General features: G+C 36.2%; 1 protein-coding gene across 12 annotated transcripts in view; it reads right to left on the reverse strand.

The window, feature by feature from the left end:
• Positions 1 to 22,189, reverse strand: part of PTPN13 (protein tyrosine phosphatase non-receptor type 13) — a 234,878-nt gene that overhangs the window by 31,383 nt on the left and 181,306 nt on the right. For 7 of the 12 annotated variants that reach the window (XM_029234945.1, XM_029234946.1, XM_029234941.1 and 4 more), the window contains 16 exons: positions 21,999 to 22,145; positions 20,626 to 20,719; positions 17,837 to 17,922; positions 16,975 to 17,137; positions 15,401 to 15,615; positions 15,188 to 15,286; positions 13,436 to 13,803; positions 12,084 to 12,264; positions 10,655 to 10,816; positions 9,974 to 10,145; positions 9,662 to 9,872; positions 6,238 to 6,308; positions 3,794 to 3,855; positions 1,429 to 1,522; positions 576 to 713; positions 388 to 476 (listed from right to left, as the gene is read on the reverse strand). In XM_029234945.1, coding sequence (XP_029090778.1) covers positions 388 to 476; positions 576 to 713; positions 1,429 to 1,522; positions 3,794 to 3,855; positions 6,238 to 6,308; positions 9,662 to 9,872; positions 9,974 to 10,145; positions 10,655 to 10,816; positions 12,084 to 12,264; positions 13,436 to 13,803; positions 15,188 to 15,286; positions 15,401 to 15,615; positions 16,975 to 17,137; positions 17,837 to 17,922; positions 20,626 to 20,719; positions 21,999 to 22,145 — 2,352 coding nt within the window. Of the gene's footprint in view, positions 1 to 387; positions 477 to 557; positions 714 to 1,428; positions 1,523 to 3,793; positions 3,856 to 6,237; positions 6,309 to 9,661; positions 9,873 to 9,973; positions 10,146 to 10,654; positions 10,817 to 12,083; positions 12,265 to 13,435; positions 13,804 to 15,187; positions 15,287 to 15,400; positions 15,616 to 16,974; positions 17,138 to 17,836; positions 17,923 to 20,625; positions 20,720 to 21,998; positions 22,146 to 22,189 lie in introns of all 12 variants that reach the window. The other 5 variants (XM_029234943.1, XM_029234951.1, XR_003795550.1 and 2 more) reach the window with 4 other exon arrangements.

Genomic DNA, 22,189 nt, shown 5'->3' on the forward strand with positions numbered 1-22,189 from the left:
GGGGCAGAAGAAAACAAGCACTCAAGGATAAAAATCAAGTTTTCTACCTAGGTTAGGTATTAACTGGAATGGGATCTTGGAATTACCAACTTTGATTTGGTGTAAAAATAATGAAGATGCAAAAAAAGAAAAAAAAAAAAGATTTTTGGGCACTATTTTCCTGAATGGAAACCTTCACCAAAAGAGGTTAAATGATTTAAAAGCAAGTTTTCTCCAAAATGAGTAAATGACATCAGTTCTAATTCTTACTGAGGTTACTAACCAGCCATCAGTATATTATCTTTAATAGTTAGAAGGGAAACTGGTAGGTAGGGAGAGGTAAGGCCTCATCAGAGAATTCTAACAAGATATAGCATCACAGAGTGTTTACCTAGGTATTATCCTTACCTCCGTAAACTCTTCAGGTAAAGGTGAACCATCATAGTCTGTATCTTCTGCTCTCTCTTCACATAACTTCCCACTGGTTTTCAATGCACCTGGGAAAGAAAGAAATAGGCCAAGAGGAATTAAAATGCTCTGTAGAGGCCTTGCTGTACTCCTTCCGTGTACCAACTTACTCATTCTGGTTCATCTACCTGGAGCACAGGCATCTCGTGCTGCATTATTTTGGTTTAAAAGATTCTGAGCTTCCTCATCCACAACATCCAGCAGAGACTGGATAACTTCAGCTTCTTGAGGATCATCATAAATATCATCTTCTTGTACATCAGATTCTTGAAAAACAGTAATTTACATGGGATTTTACTTTAAAAAATATTGGTATGAGAAAGAGACAATGTGTCAAATATAATATGCCAGGTCTTTCAAATTTTAAGCATCCACTTTGACAAAGCAGCCATGACAGGAAAAGTGGTTTACACTAATGGGACCCAGGCATTTTTAGTTCTAGAACTACTTTGGCTGTTATGACAAAAGACCACACAAATGCAACTGAATAAACAAAAATCAATCTCTGTGATACACCTTTTCAAAGGACATTAATAATTTAATGTTTATTTCCCTAACTTAATCCCAAATTGTTAATTTATAAAAGAAACTAAAGAAATTTCTACCAAAGAAGTTATGTTACAAAGATTAAGGATATAATAGGGCAGCCCAAACATCCCCAAGAAAAAATGTCTCAGTTATTAGGTACCCAGTGAATTGCTGCTTCAAAAAAATACAAGAAACAATTATCAAACAAAACTGCTATCTCTTCAATCATTTAAAAATCATTTTAATCTTAAAGATGAGTATGAATACTGGACATTTGTACAGTAGTGCAGCTAATGTTAATTTTACGCTGTTCTTTTATTTCTCTGAACAATAATCTTTCCTTTTAAAGCTACAGGAACATGTAAGGCAAATAAGAAAGGCTGCCAACATTTCTTTATTACTTGAATTATTAGGGCATTTAGAGTAACTGGATGACTCGATTTGGGAAACTACCTTTGGATAGAATCAGGTCTGCTGATTCCTTCATCTGATAAGTAGAACATTTTCTTTCAGGGTACAAAATTTCAATTATTTCTTCCCCATTAACCTAAAGTATAAAACCAAAGCAAATCATTAGTTTTCTATTTTACTAACATCCAGGATTAGGGAGGGACTGCACACTGTCCCTCCATGTCCTTCTCCCCTTCTTTCTCGGTACAAAATCCTTTTTATATCTCCCCACCTTGGATCAGTGCTTCTAGGAGATACCAGTGCAGTGAAATATGCAAAGGGTATGGGACTTTCCATCATCAGATATGCCTGGAAACACTAGATTAAGCAACATTAAATCAATATTTTTATTCCAAGAATTCTCACAATGCTTACTAATATAAATTTTGAGTTGTCAAAAGAGAAATGTATTATGTAGTATTTCCTAAATTTATTTGACTGCAGAAATCTCTTTTTAAGGCATATTCTATGGGATCTGTCTTCCATACAACTTTTTCGAAAAGTTAAATAGACCTACTAAGAAGTTCAGGGAAATGAAAAAAAAGTCAATCTTTTAAGTATTTGTGAAGTTGTTACATGGACATAGTCTTCAATTTAGCAATGTGATCAACTGTTGGCTATAAAGATTTTCAAATCTAGTCTAAAGCTCATCTCAATTTAAGGAAAATAGCAATGGATTCATAACTATAAAGTACTAATTAAATGGAATGTAACTTTTAAATTCAATGGTTAATTGTGAAGCACTTCATGGCACGTAGCCTATTAAAAGATGATTAGGGCAAAATGCAATATTAAATGATTAGAATAAATTAAAATAATTTTATACAAATAAAGCGTGGTTTGCTTTAAAGATTTTACTTTTTTTATTAAGATAAAAGGTAGACCTAGAGTCTGTCATACAGAGTGAAGTCAGAAAGAGAAAAACAAATACCGTATGCCAACACATATATATGGAATCTAAAAAACAACAAAAAAAAAGGTCATGAAGAACCTAGGCGCAAGACGGGAATAAAGATGCAGACCTAATAGATAATGGACTTGAGAATACAGGGAGGGGGAAGGGTAAGATGGGACAAAGTGAGAGAGTGGCATGGACATATATACACTACCAAACGTAAAATAGATAGCTAGTGGGAAGCAGCCGCATAGGACAGGGAGATCAGCTTGGTGCTTTGTGACCACCTAGAGGGGTGGGATAGGGAGGGTGGGAGGGAGGGAGATGCAAGAGGGAAGAGATATAGGGATATATGTATATGTATAACTGATTCACTTTGTTATAAAGCAGAAACTAACACACCACTGTAAAGCAGTTATACTCCAATAAAGATGTTAAGAAAAAAGAAGATAAAAGGTAGAGATAGTAGATGCAATGAAATTATCTCTTCATAAATAATGGTTACATAATGTCAAAAAATTTCACTGTATTGTAAAATTCCACTCTTCATGAGAAATTCATAGTGCAGACATTAGTATTCAAGGACAGAATATCATTTAGGAGACTTCCTGGAAGATTTTAACTCCAACAAAAAATGTTTACAATCACGAATAACAAAAGTTCTAATTCCAGAAATCTTGTTGAGCTGATAAGATTTTCAGATTACTAGGAGGGAAATGCCTCAGCTCTGGATTTTACATGGAAAGATATTTGAGTAGTGAGGTTCAGAATAGATTGCATGAGATACGTGTGAGATAAAACAGTTCCATGAAATGAAGATCCAGCTGGAAGCTGTGTATATTACATGCCAGAAAGTAAAAAGAAATGTTAGCCAAACAAATGGGTATAAATGTAGCCTTAAATAAAGAGCTTGAAAGTGGAATTTAGTTATGTATTAAAATATTTTTGTTAAAACACCTCCAGATTTCCCTGTGATAATCTTAAATGATTTAGGTTCTTTCATTTTATTATGTAGTAAAGCATTTTCTATGTCTTTAAAAAAGCAAGTAAGCCTACTTCTTTTGCCACTACAGTTTTGCCTCACTAGTAGCAGAGATCTGTCATCTGAGAGTCACTGCTGGTCAATGTTAACCCACTCTTAATTACATTTTTCTCTTCTGGGTATTTAAGAGACAACCAAAAGAATTGTGCATATTAATAAAAAATCCCAGCACTAAAGCTATCTATATAAGTAATCAGCCTATTTAAGAGCTGAATGTGTGCCCGATGATGTAGGGTTACTTGTGTGGGGGCTTTTCATTGTGTGTTACTTAGTTAAGTCCTATTAGTTCACTAAGTACATGTATCTAAAAATCAATACATGTGTCTAAAAAAGGCAAATATTTAAATATGAAATCAGTTTGGTTCAAAATACAAACAAGCTACTTATTTAGATAAGGAAGTAGGACACAAAGAAGGTGGCTTTTCACTTACCTTGGAGAATGAGTTATTAGGTGTGAGTGCCGGTTTGCCACAAGGCTCCACAATGTGATGACCTGAAGGAAGAACAGAAAGAAAAGGATGAGCCACTCAGAACCACATTAGGGACAACAGAATAGTGAAAGAAAACCCATATTTCTGTGCATGTTCTTATTTTTATTAATACACTAAGAGAGGTCATATCACAAAGTGACTTAAAATCAACTAAATGGAATCAAATATTAGAGAAGGGTTTATTCCAAGGACAAAGCCAATTTCTTAAAAGAAAATAGTTTGCATAAAAGCTCAGTTTGGGCTAAATGTTTCTAGAGTGAGACACTAAATATAGATTTTCCCAACTAAATGGAAGAGACATTACAGGTGCTGAACTATATAGTCACTGGAAAGATAGCAGGTCCTTTATCTCATTTCACAAAGACTATCAATTTAACACAGAAAAATAAGTATGGATACAACTGGAAAGGACTTTTAGTATATTTATAAACCAAATGTGGATTTTAACTCTTAGACATCAGCACAAAAATTCAATACGTATATTAAAAATGATATTGTTTCCCCTACAGTTAAAAATTAGATTCATTATTTCCAGGAGATACCTTATTAAACTACCAGGAAAAATAATTAAAAAGTATACCAAAAATGAACCACTGGTTCAAAAGAATAATACTGGAATAGTATAAAGCACAATAGTTTATTATTTGTAATCTCTCCCACCTGTTTCCCCTGTTACTCTCTCCCCCTCTGTCCCCCTCTCCCCCTCTGTCCCCAAGCAACCACTGATCTCCTTTGTCACTATAGACTAATTTGCACTTTTGTACAATCTTGTATAAATTGAATAATACAATATGGATTCCTTTTTTTGGTCTGGTTTCTTTCATTCAGCATACCTATTTTAATTATGTTGTCGCATGTATCAACAATCTGTTCATTTTTATTGCTGAGTAGTATTCAGTTGCTTGGATATATCACAAATGGTTATTCATTCAACAGATTTTAGACATTTGAGTGGTTTCAGATTTTGGTTATTACAAAGAAAGCTGCTAAAAAATTCCTGTACAAGTTTTTGTGTATGAATATATGCTTTGTTTTCTCTTTAGTAAACAAACAGGAGTGGAACGGCTGGATCATATGGTGGGCATATGTTTAAATTTTTAAGAAACTGTCAAACTGTTTTCCAAAATGGTTGTACCATTTTACATTTTCATCACTACAAGAGAGTTCCTATTACTGACACTATGTGATTTTCAGAATTCATAAAGAAATTAGGCCTGAGAATCCCATAAAGACAGATTACTAGGCAGTTTCTACAAGGTGGCAGGGCACAGCTACCCTCCTCTGCCTTGAAAGTTACAAACAGGAGTGTTCTCAGAGGTCACTAGAAAAATGCTCTCCTGACTGTTCTGTGAGGTAGTTTGACTCTAATGTGAACCAGAACTATTAGAAAGCAGCAAGAAGGACCCCTAAGGCATTCAGATAACAACAGAGAACAAAGATAATCAAACTACAACCGCAATTGGCAGATTTCTTTTAGCTATTTTGGTATTTAGATACTACTGCCTGATAACCTAAAAGTTTAGTTATATAAGAAGTACTAAGAAGTACTGGATTTACATTTCAAATACTCTTTAAGTTCAACCACATTCCCCTGTACCTAACATTCTTATATGAATACTATCAATAAAAGTTACATTTACTGAGCCTGATTATGTAAATGAGAGCATGGAGTCAGACATCCTAGGTTTAAATTCTGGCTTGACTATTAACCCTGTAGCTTGGGCAAGTTATCAAACTTTTCTGTGCCTTGGTTTCCCCTTCTATAAAAGGAGGATAATAGTAATACTAGTCTCACAGGGTTGCTGTGAGGATTTAAGCACCTAGAAGAATGCTTAGTCCAGAAAAAGCATTAAATTAATGTTTGCTGCCACAACTATTAAGATTACAATTTCTATTACTATGCTAGAATATAAGACAGATACTTTGTTTACTCATTGCTATATTCACAATGCCCAGAACACTGCCTGGCATAGAGAAGAAATTTAGTAACTGTCTGAATAAATTATTATGTGACAATCATTGTGGTAAGTATATTATTGTATTTATGTCTCATTATAACCTTAACAGATAGATACTATTAATGTTCTTATTTTACTGGTAGAAAATAGAGGCTTAGATACAGATCAAGTAACTTGTTAAGGTTACACAGGACTTGTAAACTCAGTTCTATCTGGCTTTAAATGCCATGCTGCTCAACTCTTTCCTATTATGCACAGAATATTAGAGATGCTTTTATTTAAGTGTAATTTTTTCACTCAGATCCTGCAAAACAGTCTGGAAGGGCAATAAAAACATTTTGGTGATAGTATCCAAACTTGCTTTTGGGGAAAAAAATAGTTACCTCTCTATAACTACTTGCTGTCATAAAATGACTATATCCTTACCATTGGCTTTGGCTGACTTTGGAGTTGAAACAGCAGACGTCTTAGAACTGGGAACCACTGGATGACCATTTCTGTGTTGTTTACAAAAAACAAAACAAAACAAAACGCAATTGCAAATTATTTAAGATGTTTGTTTAAATATCCTTCAAGCCATCTGTTAACTATTTAGCCTCAGGAGCTTTATTTTAGATGGGCTTCAGGGGGTCTAGGTACTTCCTGAAGGTGCAGACAAAATTTTATCAGGGTTCATCTATACATGGTTGAGGGAGACATTCTTGACTGAAAAAAGATTAAGAATCACTTCTTTACATAATCTTTCTTGGGTTTCAGTTCAATACATCACCATATTTCCCCTCTCATTTAAAACACTGGTAATATTCATGATCTAATAACTTAGTTCACTGTCACTCAGGTGATAGTTCAAAGATAACTACACTCAGAAGTCACGGATCACAAAGTTTTGCCTATCTAAAGCCCCTGATATGTATTTTTCTTTGGAATTACTTTAAGTGATAATCTAGACAAAATACATATATTCAAAGCACTATAAGAATAGTACAACCCAACATGAAAAACAGTCAAGAGACAGCACCTTGGAAGAGTATTAGAATGTGATTTTATTGTTGCTAATACTTGAAAGCAAAGGGAGGTTGCCTAAGGTATACAGTGTTGGGAGAGGCAATCAGCCATGGGTCCTAAGCATCCCTGTATGTTCTTGCTGGGTACCTCAGAAATGCAAAGGCTCTAACCACTTTTTATCTGGGCCAGTTCTCAAGGCTATGTTCACAGTGAGCAAGCTTGAGGAATTATGTAATCTCTCTACCCAAACAAATTGCAAGCTTTCTTACAGGCTGCCATAAAGTGGTGGGTTCCCTGGCTCTTCTTACAGTACTCTTCTCCTGTACTATAACCCACTGCATGTACAGAAACCCACTAGGCCCACATATGTCATCTCCATGGGACTTGGAGGACATGGGAACCGACACCAATACCATGCTCATGCTGCTTGCTGTGCCTTTAGTAATAAGGTTTTTTGTTTCCGATACAGGAGTTTCATATCTTCTACCAGCATTCATAAAACAATAACTGGCTAGTTTATTAGTTTGCAAATAGGGTAAAATTACAGACACTTTACAGCTCTTGACAAATAATTACCACAAGTATACAACCCTCCATTACTGTTACCCTGTAGACTTTATTATTTCTTTAATTTTTAAATAAATTTATTTATTTTATTTTTGGCTGCATTAGGTCTTTGTTGCTGCGCGCAGGCTTTCTCTAATTGCGGCGAGTGGGGGCTACTCTTCCTTGCGGTGCGCGGGCTTCTCATTGCGGTGGTTTCTCTCGTTGCGGAGCACGGGCTCTAGGCACGCAGCCTTCGGTAGTTGCGGCACATGGGCTCAGCAGTTGTGGCCTGCGGGCTCTAGAGCACAGGCTCAGTAATTGTGGCTAGTGGGCTCAGTTGCTCCACGGCATGTGGGACCTTCCCAGACCAGGGCTCGAACCCGTGTCCCCTGTGTTGGCAGGCAGATTCTTAACCGCTGTGCCACGAGGAAAGCCCCCCTGTGGACTTAAAAGAGGGCAGAAATAAAACAACAGAGGAGAGAGAGCCGGAAGAAGAATGAAGGGTAAGGTAACTATGACTGCTACTACTGCATCTTTAGTGACTTCAGCAAAGATAAAAGTAGAAAGAGAAAAGAAATTGATTTTAGACCTAGGGTAAGGGCTGCTCTAGTGATCTGGAGGCAAAAAATTCATCTAGATCTATGGTTAGCAGAAATGTTTTCATAAAAACATTTTCCAGGTTGTTTGAACACTCTCCTCCTCCACTAATTAACATTCAGGTACACCTATGAAAATAACTGTATGCCAATCTAATTTTTAGAATATTGAAGAAAACCGGTCAGGGGTTATGTTCAAGGGAAAAAGTATACAATCTAACTTAAAGGTTCAGAAGGAAAAATGGGTTTATGATCAAATGATTTAATTAACAGTTTCTATATTTTGGAAGACATACTATATAAAACTCACCATGTATCGCAGATACAAATGTGAAGTTTTCTCTTATGTAACATAGGACTGTAATCTAGAAAGCCCGGGTTCATGTACATGTGGCAGGCGGAGTAATGGCCCCCCCCAAAGATGTCTGCATTATAATCCCCAGAACCTTTGAATATGTTACCTTGCATGGCAAAAGGAATTTTGCAGATGTGAGTAAATTAAGGATCTAGAGATGAGGAGATTATTCTGGATTATCTGGCTGGGCCCAATGTAATCACAGGGGTCCTTATAAGTTAAACAGAGAGGTAGGAATGTCAGAGTCAGAAAGATGTGATGACCAAAGCAGAGAGTGCTGTGATTGCTGGCTTTAAAGATGGCAAAGGGCTATGAACCAAGGAATATGGGCAATGTCTAGAAGTTGGAAAAGCAAGGAAATGGATTTTCTCCTGGAGCCTATGGAAGGGAGCTTGCCAACACCTTGATTTTAGGACAAAGAATTTGTAGTAATTTAATAGTAGTAAGAAACTAATACATAGGGACTTCCCTGGTGGTCCAGTGGTAAAGAATCCACCTTCCAGTGCAGGTGACACGGGTTCAATCACTGGTTGGGGAACTAAGATCCCACATGCCGCGGAGCAACTAAGCCCCTGTGCCACAACTACCGAGCTCGCACACCTCAGCTAGAGAGCCCCCCTGCTGCAAACTACAGAGCTCACGCACCCTGGAGCCTGCACCACAACTAGAGAAGAGAAAACCCGCATGCCACAACTAGAGAAGCCTGGGCGCCGCAACAAAGAGCCCATGCACCGCAATGAGCACCTCAACGAGTGCTTCAACAAAAAGATCCCACATGCCGCAATGAAGACCCGATGCAGCCAAATAAATAAAAACATTAAAAAAAGAGAAAATAATACATATTTTTTTTCAATTTATTTCCATTATTAAGTGAAAGAAAAGTTGCTATTAGCATTTTTTATAACGTGAAATTGTCAAGAGGTATAGTGAATGTGATGGTCTATGCCCCATTGGTTGTAGACATGACGTTCAGGTAGGACTGACCGTGTCCCAGCTCTGGGAATCGGCCAGGACTGGCCTGGGCCAGTCAATATATTCTTATCCCTTTTCCTCATCAGGGCTGGTCTTAATTTAGGTCTAAGGCAATCAGCACACAGCCCTTGCTTTACTACAGTGATTGCTGAGACCTGTTTGAGGATTGCTCTGGATAGTGTGGGATGCAGGTGCGAGGCATGAAAACTGGCACAGACATTTGACTACTATGAAGGAAACACATAAATTACTAACCCCCATTCACTTAGTCTGTGAATTACTAATTCAGGAATATCTTTAAGAAAACCTAGTATCTTTTAATGGCCTGAAATGCATGTGCACACACAAACAAAATCCATGAATAACTGCAGAGTACCTTGTTGCTTTCAGCACCACTGAAGGCAGTGACATGTCTAATGCTCTCTTAGCTTCTTCCAAAGTCATTCCTTGTGTGCTGACTCCGTTCACATAGTGGATGATGTCTAAGAGCTGGAGATTACCCTCAGTGGCTGCAACTGACCTTGGATTGATATCACTAACATATACCACTTGATGAAGGCTGTCGTGACCTCCAGATAAGGAAAAACCTTTAGGGAACAGAAAAATATTTGTTTCCTTAGTCTTAACAGTACTTACTCTTAATCTAGCCAAGAAAAATCACACTGCACAAAGCTTGAATTTGCATTACCCAGCTCCTCTTTGTTGCATGTAAATGTAATGTCAGGTAGCAAATCAGGCAGCATTAGCATCCTGGGTAATTCTAGAACTCGGCCAAGAACTAATCTGACTGTCTTGGGTGCAGCTCGGAGTAGATTCACTGCATCTGTGTGAGTCATTTTTGTAACATCTGTATCATTAACCTATAAAAATGAGAATGGGGCAAAGTAGGATTACAATTACTGGAACACAGAAGTTGCCAACAAAATACAGTAATTTCCCTAACTTTTTATATAATTTATTTTAGCCAGTAGGAGATTCACAATAAAGAACGGTCTCTAGTTTACTGGTAATCCCCTCTACTGTGGAAATCATGAACACAATGACCAAGTAATTATAAATGAAATAATAATGTAAAATACCTAACAAATGTCATTACTTTGCTAATATAGAAAATTTATTCTTATAGCAATTTAAGAAACTTTCTCTTCCTGAGACCCAAGATAGCTTGTTTAATGCCTTAACTGAGATTAAGCATTTTCCAAATTATTACTATATAAAGGCCTTTACTTTTAACAGGTGGAGAAGGAAAACATAAACCAAGCAGTGAAATAGAGTATTATATTAACTCAACCTTCTTGCTTTTCCTTCTTCGGTCCTGGATTGATCTTTGGTCACATTTGCACAAATAGAATCTGTTTAAATGTCTCACCTTTATAAGCCGGTCCCCAGGTCTTAGCCTTCCATCACTTTTGGCTGGATCCTGAATGACATCATGAACATAACAACCAATACTCTGATTGCCTTTGGTTACTGTAAAACCCAGGCTTCCTTTTTCTGACTTAATTAGGGTAATGTGGAGTTCTATCATCTCCTAAGGGAAGAAAACAGTGATTCTTTTAGGTTGTCTATTTTGCTGTAAAGGCAAAGAGAAAGACAAATATTTCCATTGATTAACACAGGAGGACACTACACCTTAAAAGGTTACTTAACTTGCCCAAGTGAAGAAGCCAGGTATGTCCAATTCTAGAAAATGCCTCCCTGCCCATGTAAGAGTTGAGTTTAAATTCAACATTATGTGCTTGTCTAGAGATAGCTGAGACAGAACTTACTCATGCTTCAATTCTTGTATTTTCAGAACAAACAAAGACAAACACCCATGCCAAGAGCAACAAAAGAAAGTTTTTTTTTGGAGTAAATACATGAAGTCTGGGTGACTAAATATCACAACTTGAGGTATTTAGTCGTATAATTTTTTTTTTTAAGATTTCAATTGAGATAAGGTTGCTTACAGCTTACAGGCATGATGACAGACTTCTAAGGAAATCGTTCAAAGATTATTTTCACTCTGTTGCTGAGAATGAAGTTGAAGATGTAGATGCTACACACACACACACACACACACACACACACACACACACAATTATAGGAAAATGAAATATCTGGAAAGATTAACTCCAAAATGTTTATGGTTTTTGAGTGGTGAGATTATAGGTGGTTTTAATCTTTGTTTTCTAATTTTCCTATAATAAATATTTATTACTTAGGTAACAAAAAAAAACAGTATTGAAAAAGGGTGATTTCGAATCAGTGTTAAAGCATATTATTCTTGGAAATTTGGCTGGCTTCCAAACTGAATTTGTAGCTTTAGAAGTTCTAGGGCTATTAGTAAAGAAAAGGATTCCATTTAGGCACCCATAAAACAGTGTGGAGGAGAATAAAATTACATTCAAACTTGATTAAAAATTAAACAGGTAACTCATCAGAATTTGGAAAATAACAGGTACTGTGCTAGGTGCTCTACATATGTTATTTCATTTAGTCCTCACCACAATACTACGAGGTTACTAGTCTCATTTTAGAGCTAAAACTACTAAGACTCAGAGGATTAAGTAATTTGTCCATAGGCACCTGCCAAACTACAGCAAGTCAGTGGTAGAGTCAGGATTTATACCCAGGTCTTTTTGCCTTTTTCCCTAATTCTCAGCAGAGAAACATACCAGCCAGATATGTTATCTATTTACTGAACATAGATATGAGGCTAATCTAAAACACAGCCTTTTCCCTAAAGGGAAACTGTGGAGGACTACATTTTACTTGAGAGAATATGGAATTTTCTTCATACAAGAGAAATAACTCACCAGTTCAAAGTCTTCAAGGTGGTTTTCCAAGTCATTTTTCAAAGACGTCAAGCTTTCCTGTCTAGTTGGCTCAGAAGTGTGACATTTATGATATTTATCCATTGCATTAGTGGAAGCAGATTCTGACTGAGATTGACAACTCTGCCCAGGAGTTACATCGGGTGGTTGAGGGGAAGGATTACTACAGAGACAAAGTAAGACTATTTTCAAACACATTGCAATGTCAATATAGTAAGTTTGTGCCACAAACAGAAAATGCTCAACAAATATTTATGTTTGCTTTTTATTCAGATCCTAAGCTACTTTTTGTCTGATTCTGGACTATGAATTTATTTCACATCTGTTCTATGCCAACATTACTGATTCTTATTCTCTGTCTACCTCTTTAAGCTGCAAAAATCAGTATGAAAAGTTAAATAGGTATACTTTTTTTTTGTTGTTGTTGTTTTTTGTGGTATGCGGGCCTCTCACTGTTGTGGCCTCTCCCCTTGCGGAGCACAGGCTCTGGACGCGCAGGCTCAGCAGCCATGGCTCACGGGCCCAGCCGCTCCGCGCCATGTGGGATCTTCCCAGACCGGGGCATGAACCCACGTCCCCTGCATTGGCAGGCGGACTCTCAACCACTGCACCACCAGGGAAGCCCTAAATAGGTATACTTTTGACTCCTAGTTGTTAATTCAAGGCTGAAGCTAATGTTATCAGAAGCCTAATGTGTGTTTCAACATAAGAAAAAGGAAGAAATAAGAAAAGAGTAAGTCTTATTCTTGTAGTTATTTTGGATGACACGATAGGAAAAAAACAAAAAAAAAAACTTGAACATATAGATAGTTGGACCTGAATATACCCAAAGTTGTAGCTAAACCATAAAATGTCTGAATAACTCTCATAGGTATAGATGTAGTCTTTCCCTTTGTATTCCTCTATGCTTTCGATCATTTCTTCTGTCCCCCTCCTCAGTACTCTTTTATGTCCTACCTTTTGCAAACTCTTTACCCACTTCCTCCCTACCGCTTCCCTTTATATGTCTACTCCTTACTCTTCCATCCCATCACTATCAAAATAGGTCTGTTCTCCTTCTGGTAAGTAATATGAATGATGGTGAAATATAAAAAACTTTCTTAATTACTAGTTAATATGCTCAAAAGAGCAGCAAGGCTCAGGTCAAATGGGTAGAGAGCGTGCTAACTAAAACTGTCAGACACAATAGCTAGATATCCAATAGAGTCACCTTCTGCCTAACAATTGTGAGGTTCACAGATAGACACATTTCATTCTTAGAGAAATGGAGGTGGCTGCTCTTGTTACTAACACTAACCAGCTGCTTTGAGGGCTACACATAATATTGACAATACCTGTCCTCAAGTTCTGGTTTATTAGGTGTTTTCTGAGGATAGTAAAACATGGTACAAATGGTAGTTTCTTGACTCATGAGTGCGTCGTGTTGACTTTGTGCCTGTGACACCATGTTGCTTAGAGTCTGATGCAAAGCTGAACTCCAGCTCATGTTTGGTATCTTTGCTGGAGCTTTCACTAAGTCGTCTTCTCCACTCCCACTACTGGCACTGTAACTGTCTCTCCTGGATGGGGACGTGCACGGTTTCTTGCTTTTGTCAGACATTTCATTTTCATCTGAGCTGGTGCCTTGCTCCACACATGCTGTCTGAAGAGGGTCTTTACTGTTGCTGTTTGGAGGTACTTGTGCTGGAGAGTGCAGTGGGGTCTGTAATGGACACATTTAAAGAGATCAGAGTGTGACAACTTATATTAACTTATATTTTCATTTGGTTGAAAATGAACGTGTTAAACATAAGCACCTCCTATTAAAATATTCATTTTTTTGCTAACAAAAAAATGTTATTTTTTCTCTCATTAGAGAAAAAATCATATATAAAAGTAACAGCTGTTAATATTGTACAACTTGTACTTTCATTCATAATTAGAGTTACAGTATATATTAATATCATACTTTGTACCCTGCTTTCAAAATTTAGGTTTCTACCATGAGTATCTTCTGAGATCCTTAAATATGCTTTGAAAACAACTGCATAAACCATATAATAATCTTACAGATGGCTATAGCTTTAATTTATTTCAGAATTCTTTTATTGGATACAGAGTTGTTTCTAGCTTTTCACTATAAATAGAAATCTAGAACTTCTTTGTATGTAGATTTTCACCTGAGTTTCTCATTATTTCCTTGTAATTTCCTGTAACAGAAATAGAATTTTCTATATTCAGCATGTAAGATGTTTTTAAAGGCCTTGTTAAATATTTCCAGATTGCTTTCCAGAAAGATCATATCAATTTACATACTCAAGAAATTTCCACTCAGTTCTTCCTATCTGGTTCCCAAAATCAATGTAGTCTCTTAAAATGCTATTTATAATGCACCTTACAGAAATGTTACTTTCCTGTTAATGTCCTTATAATACTCCCTCCTTCTCCCGGATATAAGGGTTAAAGTTTCTGGGGCCAGACACTCCTGCCTTTCATACACAGGTATCATGTTCATTGGTAACGGAGCACTATTTTAAGTAGACAGGCCAGAGGTTGTCTTTCAATTAGATTATTATTCATCTATGTATGGATTCCCACCTATCAGTATGCAATGTATAAATAACCATCAAAATAGATTTTGGATCCTTTAGCTATTCCTTAACATAAGAAAGGAAATGGACAAACATACTGCCTATGTGATTTCTAGTATTAAAAGTTAAGGCAAAAAATCTTAAATAATTCTCATTTTCATCTAAACTAGCTCAGAATGAGGACTACATTTCCAAATTTGATTCAATGAAGAAATGGACAAAAGGTTTTTGTAGCCATTGTTTTATGTCTTTTTGTATTTATGTTTGGAAAATAAATTCCTAAAATCCTAGAATCTTAGAATTGGAAGGGAGAGAAGAGAAAGTGAACTAAATTACTTTATATTACAAACATAGATTACACTCAGAGATTATGAGACCCACACAAGATAATACTCCTATCTAAAGAAGTAACTAGGATGAAACCCAGGAGATCAAACTATGATGAAACCACTACAACTGAATTAATCATTCAATTGATACTCTGTAAATATAGAAATTACTTTTCCTAAGTCTCACCAAAGGAGCAGGGTCGATTTCTGGTAGCACACCAGGTGGTGGTCTACAGAGAAGCAAGGATACTTCTGGAGATGTTCCCCTGAGAGCGGATATGACTTCCTGTGGGTACCATGAGTGAGAAATGAAGATACAGTTAAACCAGCATTATGAAATCATTCTGAAAAGCCAATCCAACTCATTAAAAATGCTGCACTCCACATGCTGGGGGCTCACCTGCTGAGACAGTCCTTTCAAAGAGGCTCCGTTCACTTTCAAGATAACATCTCCCACGTCAATTTGTCCACTTTCTGCTGCTGGCTGTCCCGGAAAAAGCTTTTTAACCCTTACTATGCTGATGTTCATTTGCTCGGGTATAAGGTTATCTTCTCGAGAAAAACTGAACCCTAGGCCTGAGCTATTTTTAAACAATTTCACCTCAAATGTATTCTCTGGAGAAAAAAAAAAAAATAAAGAAAGTAAATATTCTTAACAGGCTGTGTATACAAATGAACATATATACTTTTAGATACATTTTAAAAAGCCCATTTCCACCACATTTACAGCTTTATATGCAATTATTGTATGCTTATTCTATATTTAAATCCTATTTCACACTCTCTATTATTAAGAAAACTTAAGCTGCATGAACTAATATGCTGTTTGAACAGAAAAGTGGGTTCTGAAATAAGGGTTTTGAAAATGAAACTATGTTTTAATTCCATATGTTTTATAAAACTGTACAATGACAGAGAAAAAGAGGGAAAAAAACAAGAAAGCAGAAGAATAAGAGAAATTCAGGTATACAATGGGGAAGAGATGGTAAGAAGAGCAATACAGATGATAGAGAAGGGTTAAGGGCAAGTGAGGTGACCGTCTAATATTTAGGTGAGGTACAATTTAATCCAGAAAACTGCAAAGCATTGTGATAAAATTCTCATCAACAGAAGAAATTAAAAGAACAATAACCGGAAAGCATGAAAAACATATTTAGAGAAAGAGTAATGGAAGAAATAAAGAACGTAAGGCAGTGAGATTAAGTGGATACACTAATTTTATTTTCATAATCAGGAAAAATATATAGGTTGGGCTAATATTTTCTTTTTATTTTGGAGAATAATTCAGAATTGCTAACATTTGTATAATCAAAGAAAAATTTAAAATAAAGACAAAACAATGACCAAATACCACCACCACCACTTATAAAGTAAAGGACATTTATATCCTCAAAAGGAAGATAGATGGACTCAGAGGGCACTTCCGTATTTTGAACACATTCAGCCTTATGAAAAACTCACTACTACATCAGTCTTAATTTCCTTATTTTACTTCCAATTAGTGGTATGTCCAAAGGCTAGCAAAGTTTGTAAGAAAAACCAGTATCTGGGAACTGTTAGTGAATTTCTGCCCAGGCTTAGCTTCATAAGTCCATACAATTAAACAGAAATATAAAAAATGCAAGAGGCAAGGTTTCATATGGGTTTGAAGCCATTCTCGGCAATTATTTATATTTATCTTTTTCCTGTACAAATTTTATTTTGAATTTGACAACTATTTAAGGCACTATTAAATGACCATAATTTACTTTGTGCATGATTTCATTATCCAAAGCCTTTCAGACTTCAACAGCTACAAACGTGTCTGTTTTTTTTTTTTTTAATTTAGTATAGTGCTGCATCAGATTATTATTTACACTTGACAAGAATAAATAAAGAGACCCAGGTATGAATTGTGATCCAACATGTAAAAATCACATTTTAAATAATCCAGGAATAAGTTTAATGTGAGGTGACAGTCTCCCAAGGTCTGACCTTCAGTAACAAAGCTGTAGTCTTTTACGTGAGTCATTTTCTTCATCATTTTTTCTGGGGCTTGACTTTGGGCATCTGGATCTGAGAGGGTACACTGTGGGGTTACAGGGACATGTTCTTTGGCTGCTGGAGACTGTCCCTTTTCTAACAACAGATGAACCACCTGGACAAATAGAACAGTACTTCATTAACTTAGAAGAAAGTTTTATAAGAAAGTAGGTAAGTTTTCAGGACTTTGTATAGTTGATGGTATAAAATCATTTAAAGTAACTACCTGGTCTACCAAAATACAAGTAGAGGGAGAAAAAAATAGAGGGAAAAAGCAAGGGGCTGAAAATTTCAAAATCAAGGTTTTGAAAACTGTATAAAAAGATAAACTATTAGAAAGAAAAAAATTCTATTATAAAAATAATATAAACATGTTATAGAAAATTCAGGTATTAAAATAAAATCACCACTAACCTAATAACATAAAGATCTTTATAAATAATTTGGTAAACTCCCTGACTCAAAATGTATTAGACCAATGTGAATTTAGCCTCTGGGCTGAAATAACTAGAAGTGAAAATCACTAGATATTTGTACATGTTTATGAAAAAATTTTTAATGCAATTTGCCTCCTTCCTCCTGTCAGATCTCTGGTAATATAAGGGCTAAATGTGACAGAGAAAGCCAGCTTCCTAAATAAAAATCCTCAACATAATACTTGCTTCCCAGTTTGGAGGGAAAAATACAAGCATGTTTACACGAATCAGGCTTTGTTTCATGACTAATAAATTTGGAGATCTCAGTAAAATTGGTATTATTCACACAGTATTATGTTTTATGGTATCTAGAAAAGGTTGGTATAATGATCTATTACCTGTCCTGTATTTCTCAGTGTCTCCACAGCTTGCTTATGAGTAGCTCCTTCCAGACTAACTCCATTGACAGCTAGGACACGATCACCTACAAATCAGGCAGTAATGTTGAAAGAAGCAAATCATAAAATAAAGATTCTACATGTTCTTTAATACCTTATGGTCTCGTTTTGTACTAATTTGCTTGAGGAGAGACTCAGACAAATTCTGGACAAAACTGTGTCACAGAGTTTCTTTAACATGTACTTAATTCCTTTCTCAATTCTATGGCTAATCATTTTTTTTTTTTTTTTGTGGTACGTGGGCCTCTCACTGTTGTGGTCTCTCCCGTTGTAGAGCACAGGCTCCGGATGCGCAGGCTCAGCGGCCATGGCTCACGGGCCTAGCCGCTCCGCGGCATGTGGGATCTTCCCGGACCGGGGCACGAACCTGTGTCCCCTGCATACACAGGCGGACTCTCAAACCACTGCGCCACCAGGGAAGCCCTATGGCTAATCATTTTAGAACAGGATATTGTATATATTATAAAATCATTTTAAATTAGGGAAAAAAGATAAACTGAACTACAAATGTAGAGAGACTGGAGAGAACAAACCTAGTTAGTTCTTATTAGAAATGCAGATGTCAGTGTTTTTGCAAGGGCACCATCCCTTTTGCAGTCTCTGGCAATTTGCTTCTTAGAAAGTATCAATACAAAACATGAACTAAAACACTGTCAAGATATTTTCTGATACGAGAGAATAAGCTTAAAATAAGAGTTTTTGGCCCACCTCCTACAGTAACGAAAATAAAAACAAAAATAAACAAATGGGACCTAATTAAACTTAAAAGCTTTTGCATAGCAAAGGAAACCATAAAAAAGACCAAAAGACAACCCTCAGAATGGGAGAAAATATTTGCAAACAAAGCAACTGACAAAGGATTAAGCTCCAAAATATACAAGTAGCTCATGCAGCTCAACATCAAAAAAACAAACAACCCAATCCAAAAATGGGTGGAAGACCTAAACAGACATTTCTCCAAAGAAGACACACAGATTGCCAACAAACACATGAAAAGATGGTCAACATCACTAATTATTAGAGAAATGAAAATCAAAACCACAATGAGGTATCACCTTACAATGGTCAGAATAGCCATCAACAAAAAATCTACAAGCAATAAATGCTGGAGAGGGTGTGGAGAAAAGGGAACCCTCTTGTACTGCTGGTGAGAATGTCATTGGTACAGCTGCTTTGGAGAACAGTATGGAGATTCTTTAAAAAACAAAAATAGAACTACCATACGACCCAGCAATCCCACTAATGGGCATATACCCTGAGAAAACCATAATGCAAAAAGTCATGTACCACAATGTTCACTGCAGCTCTATTTACAATAGCTAGGACATGGAAGCAACCTAAGTGTCCATCAACAGATGAAGGGGCAAAGAAGATGTGGCACATATATACAGTGGAATATTACTCAGCTATAAAAAGAAACAAAATTGAGTTATTAGTAGTGAGGTGGATGGACCTATATATGGAATCTAAAAAAAAAAAAAGTTTCTGAAGAACCTAGGGGCAGGACAGGAATAAAGATGCAGACGTAGAGAATGGACTTGAGGACATGGGGAGGGGGAAGGGTAAGCTGGGACGAAGTGAGAGAGCGGCATGGACACATATACACTACCAAGTGTAAAAGAGATAGCTAGTGGGAAGCAGCTGCATAGCACAGGGAGATCAGCTTGGTGCTTTGTGACCATCTAGAGGGGTGGGATAGGGAGAGTGGGAGGGAGATGCAAGAGGGAGGAGATATGGGGATATATGTATACATATAGCTGATTCACTTTGTTATACAGCAAAAACTAACACACCACTGTAAAGCAATTATACTCCTACAAAGGTGTTAAAAAAAACCCAACAAAAAACAGAAACTAAAAATAGAACTACTATATGACCCAGCAATCCCACTACTGGGCATATACCCTGAGAAAAACATAATTTAAAAAGATACATGTACCCCAATGTTCACTGACTGCAGCACTATTTACAATAGCCAGGACATGGAAGCAAGCTAAATGTCCGTCGACAGATGAATGGATAAAGAAGATGTGGTACATATATCCAATGGAGTATTACTCAGCCATAAAAAGGAACAAAACTGGGTCATTTGAAGTGATGTGGATGGACCTAGAGTCAGTCTGTCATACAGAGTGAAGTAAGTCAGAAAGAGAAAAACAAACATCATATATTAACACATATATATGGAATCTAGAAAAATGGTACTGATGAACCTATTTGCAGGGCAGGAAAAGAGACGCAGATGTAGAGAACAGACTTGTGGACACAGCATGGGGAGGGGAGGGTGGGACGAATTGAGAGAGTAGCACTGACATATATACACTACCATGTGTAAAACAGATAGCTAGTGGGAAGCTGCTGCTACAGCTCCGTATAGCAAGGGAGCTCAGCTCAGTGCTCTGTGATGACCTAGAGAGGTGGGATACGGGTGGGGGTGGGGGTTGGTGGTGGGAGGGAGGCTCAAGAGGGAGGGGATATATGCATACATGTAGCTGATTCACTTTGTTCTACAGCAGAAACTAACACAACATTGTAAAGCAATTATACTCCAAAAAAAATATTTTTTTTTGGAATTATATCAAGGAGTTTTTTAATGCTGTAGTCTTAAAATAATTGATATGTTCTTATTTCATATTATGAATAATTTGAACATCTGTATCAACTTTCCAATTACTTCTTTATTTGTTGAAGTGATAATCCTATATGTAATCCCCATACACACAGTCTACCTTTGTGAATTCTGCCATCGGACTCTGCTGCTCCCTTGGGAATAACAGCTTTCACATAAATGCCACCATGTCTGACACTGGTATTCACACCTCCCTAAGCAGAAAAAGACAAATAAAATAGCATTTTGTAATATGAAAAATTTCCCACTCTATCTTTCAAATCTGAGACATAGAAAGCATTCAATTCATCAGCCAAAGCAGCAGCATCACATCAGCACATGCAATTATTTCAATACCCAAGAATATTTCTAGTAAGTTTTCCAAATGTTAAAGCAGTTACTTTTTTAGAAAAATTCTTTATTCAGAAAATAACAACACGCCAGATCTTGACTGTATGAGGAGTTGCTCTTCCTTTTATAAGTCTATACCATGCATTACACACAAGCAGCAAGCAAAAATCCATCCATGCAATATTAGTGTAAGAATATAACTGTCAGAAAAAACAGCATATGGAATAATATACTTCAGATCATATTTGCTAATCTGAAAGCAAATCTCATGAGTCAACGGAAAATTTTCTTTTCATTTTAAAAGATGTTGGTATAGAAGTTTTGTTACAGTGTAGATGAGATCTAATGAGTAGATTCTCCATCTCTTGTGGATATTCAGCTTTTATTTCCCTTCACAATAGGAAGATAATAAAATTCCAAAGAATTTACGAACAAGGGGGAAAGGGTTACAGATTAAAACTGAAAGAAAAGTAGGTTTGCTTTTTGATCTCTATATGTTAAGAGTGCTATTTCTACCTTACTTCTAAATGGCTTTTCATAACTAACAATATCCTTCAAATGTCATAAATGATAATGTTACACTTAGGGTACAGTGTATTCATTAACAGAATTCTAAAGTGATTTCATCAAATAGCCTATGCTCATATTTTACCTACTTTAAAAGTACTACATATATTCTTGGGAACTTCTAATATTAAGATACTAATCATATTTACATGTTAAGATGTATTATGAAGTGAGAGGCCATATAAACATTTATTAGACTTTAATTATTTTAATGTAGGTTAAAATGTATTATTCCATGCTAATGAAGAAGACGTCAAATGTATACAAAACATACTTATTTGTTAATAAGTATGTTACTTATTAACAAACAAAATATAATTTTATATTTTTCAAGTCTTATATTCAGATTAAGCAAGTATGAGATCTATGGGGGAAAACAGCATTTGTCTAATTTCTTTTAAACCACAGGAAAAAGTGAGTAGCTCACTCAAGTTTTTTAAAAGAAGTCTTAAGACATAATTCAATTTTTAATTTTGGAAATATTTGACAAGTTTCCCTTTTGAAGCAAAATAATTCAATTAATAAACTGACATACAATAGGCTGCTGGAAATGGAGAAGAGAAAACATTTGAAAACCTTGTCAAACAGTACCGTGACACTTATCCCCAAGCTGTTTTCATTTTTAGCCAGTTCAACCTCAAAGATATCTCCAGGTTTAGGAGGTGATGAAGGAAAAGTTTTAAAATTCATTTTGTTGGATGTATTCATTGAGGAGGAAGATTCCTTAACAAAGAAAAACAAACAGGATTTCTTGTTAGAGTCAAACT

Source organism: Monodon monoceros, unplaced genomic scaffold (genome assembly GCF_005190385.1).
Source record: "Monodon monoceros isolate NGI ecotype Baffin Bay Population unplaced genomic scaffold, NGI_Narwhal_1 Super_Scaffold_20, whole genome shotgun sequence".
Taxonomy (NCBI): Eukaryota; Metazoa; Chordata; class Mammalia; order Artiodactyla; family Monodontidae; genus Monodon; species Monodon monoceros.